Source organism: Tupaia chinensis, unplaced genomic scaffold, assembly GCF_000334495.1.
Source record: "Tupaia chinensis unplaced genomic scaffold, TupChi_1.0 Scaffold000159_1, whole genome shotgun sequence".
Taxonomy (NCBI): Eukaryota; Metazoa; Chordata; class Mammalia; order Scandentia; family Tupaiidae; genus Tupaia; species Tupaia belangeri.
In genome coordinates this window covers 7244139-7254271 of record NW_006159630.1, presented here as the reverse complement: position 1 = coordinate 7254271, position 10133 = coordinate 7244139, and the positions used below count along the sequence as shown (strand labels likewise).

General features: G+C 57.7%; 1 protein-coding gene across 1 annotated transcript in view; it reads left to right on the top strand.

Annotated features, from left to right (window-relative positions):
* SLC38A12 (solute carrier family 38 member 12) overlaps positions 1–10133 on the top strand; it is a 71557-nt gene that overhangs the window by 44061 nt on the left and 17363 nt on the right. The window contains exon 8 of the mRNA XM_027770798.1: positions 367–460. Coding sequence (XP_027626599.1) covers positions 367–460 — 94 coding nt within the window. The remainder of the gene's footprint in view (positions 1–366; positions 461–10133) is intronic.

Below are 10133 nucleotides of genomic sequence, written 5' to 3'. Positions count from 1 at the left end.
GGTTCCTCCCCCCGTATTTGCCCGGAAAGCCACTGGCTCTTGTTCTCTGCGCTTCTCTTCACATGGAAAACGTGGCTGAGTAACAAGATCCTGATTAATCCTTTTCTCCAAGCCCCACAGAGTCCTCCCTGCTGTGCTGCTATGTCCACGCTTCCATGTCCCCTCCCCGTGTCATCTCTTCCCAGTAAGTGGTGAGGGCCGGGCGCCATAGCTGGTGTTTCTTCTGCACGCTCCCAGGATGGTAGTGTGTGACCCCTCGGAGCTCCACAGTCCAGGGGTACATCGAGACAGGACCAGGCCTTAGCTGCGGACCCGCGGTGTGCTCCCCGGCCTCTGCACATCCTCACTGCCGCTTCCATCTCCCAGGCTGTCTTCACTCTCCTCCTCGGACCTTTCACCTTCTTTGACGTCCAGAAGACCAAGTACCTGCAGATCCTCACCTCTCTGATGAGATGGATCGGTGAGTCTGCGAAACAGCCGGGCCCTGCCTTTTCTCCTCTCTCCCTTTTCTGAGATGGTGCAAAGCTCCCAGCTGTGGCTCCGCCAGCCCCACAGCTGGGCCACTGGCTGTTGGGGCCGCTCCGGGCCCCTCTGAAGACAGTGTGGGCTCCAGCTAGTGACCGAGGCCGGCCTAGTGAGCAGGTACTGCCGGCCCTCAGCCAAGCACATGCCATCCAGGGAACCCTCCTGCACAGCCCACACCAGCCCTGGGAGGCTCCCAGGCCCTTCCCCACGTCTTCCAGTCTCTGGTTCTAAAGAGTAGGTTTCCTTCCTGTCCCTGTGACAGCGCTGGCGTTTAGAGTAGGGGCCGTCTTCGTTCCTTGCTCTCCTGGCGCTCAGGCCTCGTTTCTGGCAGAGGCTGAGACACGGGGCTGATCCCTGCCGTCCCCACTCTCGATGCCTGTGCGGGGTTCAGCTCCTTCCTGGGGGTGGAGGGCGCTGTGCTCAGTGCTCCTGGAGCACACCCCGCCAGGCTCCCACCTCTGGCCTGGAGAGAATGCACCTCTATGGCTCAAAGCCGCCAGTTGGCGCTCACTTGTTACAGCAGCCGCGGGATCCTGACACAGCGAGGAAGGAGCCGAGGTTGCTAGAGGCCAGAGCCTGAGTGGCCAGAGCGGTCGTGCACTTGCTCTGACAGGCCAGCGGGCACACAGGCAGCCTGCTGGGCTGTGGGCTCCGGAACGTTCTCAGACGGCCGTGGCCAAGCCCTGCCCGCAGTGCCTTGGGAACATGAGCTGCCTTGTCTCCATCCAGACGCAGCCGGAGCTGCCATGGGGCCCCCAGTGCACATCTGAGCGCTGACCCAGAAACAGAGAGACTCGCACGGCCCCGTTTGCACCCTCGCTGGTCTGTCTCGGACTCCATTCCCAGTGACCGGTTTGAAGACTTCATTAGAAATCAAGGAGTTGTACTTTCTTTTTCTTTCTTTCTTCCTCTTAAGAAATGCCTTTGGCTGCAGCCGCTGGTGTCCGTGCCTCCTGTCATGAGTCGGGCACAAGAGTCCTTGAACAGAGACCGAGTTGGAACTGATCAATGGCATTTGGGGGCGGAGCACACCTCAGGCTAATTTATAATGTCGTACGGGCTAGACTGGGGGACCCAAGAGGATAGGCTGTCTCTGGGCTTTTCATTTCTTCGTTTTTAAAAAGCAAAGGGAAACATCAGCCCCGCGTTTGGTTATTGAGTATTCAGAGGTGGACTCAGTCCCTGCCAGGCCATTGGGACCAGGGGCTGTCCCTTCTCCTGCCCCCATTTCTTCCCAAAGACCTCGCAGCCACACCGTGGCATGCCAGCATGCGCCACCACTCCTGTCCTCTGTCCTCTGTCACTCTGGATGCCTGCCCCTGCAGTTGCTGAGTCCTGGCTCTAACTCATTTGCAGAGGACACCTGTTCCTTAATTAAGCCCCGCTCCTGAGCTGCGTCTTCATCTGGGCTCCCTCTGACGTGGGAGCTGGCGGCCCCACAGAAGGGCTGCTGTTTGGCAGTCTGTGTGTCTGCCGTGTCCGAGTGGGCCTTGAACCTTCCTGGGTGGCGTGGTTGGTCTGTGCTCCCAAAGCCACATCTCTGCCACCCTCCAGCTGTGAGAGTCACAGCTGCAGGCAGATTTTTCAAAAAAGCCTTTCACTGCCTATCACCACTCTGAGAACAGAGTGGCGTGGACCCTCACTCTGACGCCTCTGGGATCATATTCTCCGTCACGCGTTTGGCATCCCACATGGACACCTCACTCTGCCTGTGGAGTGTGTCTGCTGGGTCTGTCTGAACAGGGATGCCCTTGGGGCTGGGATTCCGTCCTCCAGGGTCTTACGGGGTGCGTGCTGCATCATGACAGCGTATCCACCTTGGAGGAGGGTGAGCGTGAACTCATCTGAGAACGGGCTCCCGGGGGACAAGCCAGGGCAACCTGCAGGCACAAAATTCTCTGCCCACCAGACCTGCCACCCTCTGTTTTATGCAGTGGAACCTTCTAAAAACCAGTCTTCAGGCTTCAGAGATCTGACTCCCCTCTGAGCCACCTCTGGAGGTTTCTGGCACCTACCACCAGAGGCAGTGCAGGTCAGAGGTGACCCACCTTGGCACCCGGCACACGGGAGCCCTGATCCCGCAGGCCACGGTCACTTGGAAACACGGTGGCAGGCGGCTGTGTTTGTCCTCCTACCTGGCGTCTCTCTCACCATCAGTGGAAAGTTCCCCTGAGTGGTAATTTTCCTAAACGACGTGCCGGCGTGCTGCATACAGGCTGCCCCAGGAGCCGCCGACTGCATGCCCCGTCCCCGGCTCCTCTCCTGGGCCGGCAAGGGCATGGACGCGAGCTGCCCCTTCTGCAAAGGGGTCCCCTCCCTGCGCCCCCCCGGGGGGTGGGACGGCGTTTCCTTCCCCCTCTCCTGAATAGCAGCAGGACTGTCCCTCCTTCCAGAACCAGCCTGTGACTGCCAGGACGCCTTCCCCACCCCGGCTAATTAGAGCCTTTTCTTTAAGCAGCACTTTAGTCTCGTGTCACTCACTCTCACAGCGATAATGGACTCAGACAAGAGGTCACAGCTTCTCCCACATCCTGCTCTCCTCGCAGAGGGGGGCGGGGGCGGGCCGGGGCCCCCCTCTGCGCAGCTCTTGCCTGCCTGTCATGGGGGACGGCCCCAGGCTCGGCTCAGCAGCTGTGATGGAGTGATGGAGTCACCCAGATCACAGGGTCGCAGGGCCGGAGCCTGGTCCCCAGGGTGGGCCCCTGTCCCCATGCTCGCTCGCTCGCTCCCTCTCAGGCTGCGGCTCCCAAGCTGTCTGCTGCATCACCGGTGAGTGTCATTAGCGCGAGCATGCTAAAACGGCAGTGTAAATGTTAATAAGGCCCGGCGCTTCCGAGTGGCAGATTGGAAATGGTACCATCATCTGAACTCCAGCGAGCAGTCTTTAATTCCTCCGCTCCCTGAGCAGCCAATTTGGCATGGAGATCCTAACCTGCTCTCCTTCCCAGCCTCCCTGTGCCACGTGTCCCCAGAACCGCCTGGATGACGGCTCAAATGGCCCACACGCCGGTTTTCTTTCTTTTTTTGTTTTCAATTTTTAATAGAGACGTTTTTGTTATACGGCATGTGTACTTTCCAGAAAGACATGGAGAGACAGAAAGTGAGAACTCACCCCCCATGGGGGATGGCCACGCTGTAATCCCTTCTCCTCTCGGGATCTTGGGCACACACACACACGCACCCGGTGTGAGTTTAAGCCACCGGGTCCAGGACTTGAACCATGGTAGACTACATGGGAGTCCAGTGACATAGCCATTACACCAGCTGCTGGTCCCATATGCCGGTTTTCTGAGACAGGGTTTGAGGTTTTGGTTTTGTCTATTCTCCAGAGACAAAGGAACGGGGGGGCCCAGCGCCCGCTTCTCTGACCAGGCCACCCCCACCTCCAACCCGCACACCCCCGTCTTCCCAGTCGCAGCCGCTTCCTCCTCAGTCCAGGGTACCTCTCCACGTATTTGCCCTGGAAGCCACTGGCTCTTGTTCTCTGCGCTTCTCTTCACATGGAAAACGTGGCTGAGTAACAAGATCCTGATTAATCCTTTTCTCCAAGCCCCACAGAGTCCTCCCTGCTGTGCTGCTATGTCCACGCTTCCATGTCCCCTCCCCGTGTCATCTCTTCCCAGTAAGTGGTGAGGGCCGGGCGCCATAGCTGGTGTTTCTTCTGCACGCTCCCAGGATGGTAGTGTGTGACCCCTCGGAGCTCCACAGTCCAGGGGTACATCGAGACAGGACCAGGCCTTAGCTGCGGACCCGCGGTGTGCTCCCCGGCCTCTGCACATCCTCACTGCCGCTTCCATCTCCCAGGCTGTCTTCACTCTCCTCCTCGGACCTTTCACCTTCTTTGACGTCCAGAAGACCAAGTACCTGCAGATCCTCACCTCTCTGATGAGATGGATCGGTGAGTCTGCGAAACAGCCGGGCCCTGCCTTTTCTCCTCTCTCCCTTTTCTGAGATGGTGCAAAGCTCCCAGCTGTGGCTAGAATATGGTCGTTTCTCTGGACTCAGGCCTGCCTGGTCCCTGGGGGCCAAGGAGAAGGCAGGTGTAAAAGGCTCTGCCTGCCTTTTACTGGTGGGGAAATTTAGTGCCGAAGAGAAGTGACTTTTTTGAGGTCAGATAGTGTGGATGGCACTGGGCCAGGACATGGACTGCTGGCTGCTTCCAGGGCTGGCCTCTTTTCCATATGACATGGTGGGTCCTCACTGACCAGGTGGGCTCCTGGAAGCCCAGGCTGGGCTAGGCCGCACCCTCGCATCATGGCTCAGGAGTGGCAGCCCTCGCGTTCTCCTGCATACGCAACACAGCCATAAACCCAGCAGGCCGTGGCAACAGCCAGGCCTGCCTCTGAGTCCCGACTACTAAGGCTTGAAAAGGCACCCCATCTTCAGTGGCTTCCAACTGACCGATGCCCTGCTCAGCAAGGGCACCACCGTTCTCGGCTCCAGTGGGCTGAAGACAAGAGGGTGTGGGGTGCCTGCTGCCCCCCACCCCCAGCCAGCATGTGCTCTGAGCACTGGCTGCAGACACTTACTTCGCCTGGTCTGAAACCAGAGGCCACCGCCGTGCTGGTAGAGGAGCCCGGGCAGGTGTGAGCGTCAGGAGCTTGCCTGCTCCTCAGCACAGAGGCTCCGGAGGAGCTGGGATGGGGCTCCTCTGTCCCTATGGTCCTCCCGGGTCCCCCACCTCATCAGGACTGGAGGCGGGTACGGAACGTTGCTCCCAGTTCCACACCGGGATGCAGCAGCAGATCGTGGTGTGCTGAGTGTACTGCTGACCGGGTCGGTCCCGGCAGCGCGGACATTTCCAGTCCCTGGAGCCACTGCCCACGGGCATCCTGGCGTCTCCAGTCAGAGGGGGCTGTGGTGGTCAGGCAGCCCAGCCCCCCCTGCCTCTGCAGGCACATGCTCTGCAGCACGAGGACCAGGCCCTCACGGCTGGGTAAGGCTCCTGCTCTGCTGGCGGATGGCAGTGTGGGAAGCTCTTCCTGTCTGAGACGTGGGCTCGGTGCTGGAGCTCCCCCCACTCTGGGCCCTGCCTGCAAGGAAACGAGCCCGCGGTCCGTAACGGGAGCACGTGGTCCGGCTGTGAGCTCGTAGGACCCTGACTTGGGAGCCCATCCTTCCTCGTCCAAGCCACGTGAGGGCGTGCAGGCTGCCCCTCGGTGCTGGTCAGAGGAGAATCCCTCGTCTCCCCCATTTGGTCGGTCTGACACATACTTGCCAGTGGGGTGCCATTCCCAAATTCCGTTCACAGATTCCAAAGCCCTCTGGAAAGAGCAAGAACTCATTATTTAGAACGTGGAGACCGCACGAGCTGCAAGGGGGGATGTCGGAGTGGGACCTCCTGAGTGTGAGGAGCGGTGTGTCTGCGAGCTAGGGCAGCGGCGATCAGAGGCCCCTTGTTTCTCTACTGGGCGGAGTGTTTGAACTCTGGTGATCTTCAGAGGGAGGGCATTTTGGGTTTGCTTTTAAAGAAGTATTTATTTATTTTATTTTATTTGTTATTCTTTTTTAATTGGACCAGACAGAGAGAGAGAGAAAGGGAAAGTGAGAAAGCAAGCTACCAGGTCCAGGACTTGAATCTGGTTTGCCATGTGGGAGTCCAGTGCTTTAATTCCTCGTCCAAGCCACGTGAGGGCGTGCAGGCTGCCCCTCGGTGCTGGTCAGAGGAGAATCCCTCGTCTCCCCCATTTGGTCGGTCTGACACATACTTGCCAGTGGGGTGCCATTCCCAAATTCCGTTCACAGATTCCAAAGCCCTCTGGAAAGAGCAAGAACTCATTATTTAGAACGTGGAGACCGCACGAGCTGCAAGGGGGGATGTCGGAGTGGGACCTCCTGAGTGTGAGGAGCGGTGTGTCTGCGAGCTAGGGCAGCGGCGATCAGAGGCCCCTTGTTTCTCTACTGGGCGGAGTGTTTGAACTCTGGTGATCTTCAGAGGGAGGGCATTTTGGGTTTGCTTTTAAAGAAGTATTTATTTATTTTATTTTATTTGTTATTCTTTTTTAATTGGACCAGACAGAGAGAGAGAGAAAGGGAAAGTGAGAAAGCAAGCTACCAGGTCCAGGACTTGAATCTGGTTTGCCATGTGGGAGTCCAGTGCTTTAACCACCATGCCACCTGCCAGCCCGAGGGTGTTTCCTGGTCTAACAGTACTTGGAATTAAATGGTCTTACTCCACGTTTCCCTGGCTAATGCTGTTCCTCTAGCCCCAGCCTGAACGGCTGCCTCAGGGCCGGGGGCTGGCTGTCCTCGCCAGGGAAGGGGCTAGATGGACTTATTAAGCCCTAGCTAGAAGCTGACATGTCCCCATCCCCTCTCTCTAACAAGAGGACAGGAACAAGGGGGGGGGGGCTGCTGTAACCAGCGTGATGGATCCCCGTGCCGGCCCGTGGAGGACGACGCCTGGATGATGACAGTTAACAATCTACGTGGCACCTTGCACCTGGGCCGCAGTTGCATGGCTCGCTCCGTCTGGGAATCAGTGCAGTCATTAGAAGGGAGAAGATCGTGAAGGGGAGAGGAGGTGGCTGGTGGCAGGTAAAGAGTGATGGTCTCAGAGAGACCAGGAGACAAGCCAAGCTTTCGCTGCCGGCAGGGCCCCAGGTCTGGAGGGCAGCAAGTCCCAGCCCTCACTCCACTCCATGAATTCTCAGGTGGAGACCTCTCCTCCCGCAGGATCTGGCTCACCAAGTGGAACTGGCAGCAGGCTGCTTTAGCAAACCTGCCGCTGCTTCCCAAGGGCGTGCTGCCCAGCTCTGCTCCCTCTGCATCCAGCCCATCCTTTTCCCCCTGGAGTGGGGGTCACTGCAATTGGCCCTGGGCACTGTAGGAGGACTGTCGCCTAGCAGCCTCTTCCTCCATAGGCTCTTCTCATCCCACCAGTGTTCCCACCCCGGGCTCCTGGGGCCCTCGGAGGCTGCCCCTGCAGTGTGCAGAGCGAGGTGACAGAGTGGCCCTTGGAGGCAGAGACCAGCTTGTGAAGGTCGGCTGTGCCTGTTTTCTGAGTGACACTGTTATCTTGACACGGCTGTTTCACAAATCGTTTGCCTCTTTCCCCTTGATCTGAGAGATAGCCGAGTGCCAGGAGCTCCTCACGGAGCCTTTTCTCCAGGGCACTGCTGCGGGTGGAGGCACAGGCGGCCTCTCCACTGGAGATCCAGACCTCTGGGCTCAAAAAGCAAACGTTTGGGGTTTGCATCTGCATCTGGAGGCAGCAGATGGTATGGGAGTTAAGGCAACTGGATCCCACATGACCAACTGCATGGTTCGAGTCCTGGACCCAACAGCTTGAAAAACACACCAGATGCATGTGTGTGCATACCCAGAATCCTGAAGGAGAAGTGAAGGGTTTGTGGTGTGCCCATCCCCCCGGGGTGTTCTCTCTCTCTCTATCTCTCTCTCTCTGGTGAGTGCATGCACTCTATTGCAGAAATTTAAAACCAAAATCCAAAAACCTCTCTGTGGCACGGCTCTCTCAGGCGGGAGGGAAATTGCCCTGTTTTCAGTGAACTCCAAAAGGCAGCTGCCCGGCCTCGGGTTTGGTTCCCAGCTGGGAGCGTGGATCCACCTGGGTGGTTCTCTTCTCCACCTGGTGGAAGGTGTTTTTCTCCTCAACTCCGGGCAGCAGAGGCTGTTAGGAGGGGAGGGAGCGGGTGGAGATGCCGAAATCTGGATCTGCCAGGCACAGAACAGCAGCCCTCTCGGGGGCAGGCCTAGCCCGCCTGTCGGACATTGGCAGGAACAGTGGCTGGTCCCCACAGAGGGCGTCTCTCCTCTGGGCCAAGCTCGCCCCGCCCCGGTGCTGATCTCCAAAGCCTTGTTTGTCTTCTCAAGTCTCTGCCAAGGCGTCAGTTCGCAGCGAACTGTCTTTTCATCTTGACTCCAAAAAGCAGCTGCGTGACCATCCCCCGTGCGACTCTCCCTCCTTCCCACGCTCCCACCCCAGACCCTCCTCCTTCCTTCTCGCTAGATTAGGGCTGTGCCTTTCCAAGACCCGAGTGGGGAGCTCAGGGTGGCAATAAGCTGGCTTGGGTTCCAGGAAGACAAAGGGGAAAGAATGAGCACCAAGAGGACCGGAAAATCATAAATAAATGTGCTGAGCCGGAAACTTTCTTGTGCTTAATTAGGAATTTGTTCTGCCATCTGTTGAAACGAGGCCGGGGGAGACCACAGGCCCCAAAGCTCCACTAAGGAGCCTTCAGGCCAGTCCCCCCGAGGGCTCTTGCTCTGCCCTCCAGCTCCTTAGACCCGGGAGCCCTCTGGACTGCCACAATGGGCTTTAAAGGGTTAAATGGCCTTCATAGCCAGTAGACCAGGATGGCCACCGAAATACGTAGGATACCTGACGCTGTGGGTGCATTTCTCCTGCTTTTCAATGGGTCTGGGGAGACCAGAGGTACTCCTCAATGAAATGGTGTCCAGGCCCCAGCAGACCTCCCTGCCAGCCCCTCTGGTCTGATCGGTTTACCCCAGTGCCACCCCTTCCAATTGTCACATGCCCTTCCTCTCTCTGTTCCCTCCCATCCGATCAGACACTGTCCCCTCCCCCAGGTTCCCTGTCTGTGCAGTGGCCACAAGGGCTTGCCTTGTTGGGTAGCCACAAAGATACTGGGTTGTCAGAATAGCCATGGCGTTTTCACATAAAGAAACAGAAATTACACCGTGACTCTTCCGACAACCCAATGAAATGAGATCGCGTGTGAGGCCCTTGTTCGCTCCAAGCCCGCCATTCAGACGTGACCCCAGCAAGCCTCGCCCTCATCTTGGTCAGCCATGCCTCCTGAGGGGAGGCTCATTCTGAGCCCCTGCTGAGGCCAGCAGGTGGTGTAGTGGTTAGGGTTCTGGACTCCCACATGGCCAACTGCGGGGGTCCAGTCCAAGTCCTGGACTCGGTGGCTTGAAACTCATGCAGGGCTGGGGCCAGCAAGTGGTATGGTGGTTGAGGCGCTGGACTCCCACACGGCCATGGTTCAAGTCCTGAACCTGGTAGCTTGCTTTCTCACTTTCCCTCTCTTTCACTCTCTGTCTCTCTCTAGTGAGCACATGTGCTCTATGTCAAATTTTAAAAAAATAAGTAAAATTAAATAAGTAAATAGTTTTAAAAAAGAAAAGAAACTCGTGCTGTATACCTTACCTGTACATGCATGCCCAAAATCCCAAGAGGAGAATGGAGGAGAAATCACCCTCTGGGGGGTGATTTCACTTTTTCTTTCTCTCTGTCCCTCCAGCAAACATATGCACCTATAGCAAACCCCTCCCCCACCCCCAAAAAATGAATGAGCCTCTCTTGGAGCTGGCCCTGAAATCAGGGGCATGACCACTGTCACCTTCGAGAGCTGTGGCCCTGGGTTTCCATGGTGGGACCATGAAGCGTCACCAGCTGGCTTTGTACACACCCAGCCGTGGTCCCTGCAGCACCCTGGGAGGAAGCCCTCCCTGCATCCCCAGCCCCCATGCCCACCACCTTTGGGGCAACTCTGAGCCTGAGAAAAATGCAAAGTGGACCAGTCTCAGAGAGGGAGTGGGGGCTTCCTCTCTGGTCCTGCCCATATCAGAGAGGTGGTGTGGCGATGAGGGACACTTGGGGACACAGCAGAGGGCCCGCTCTT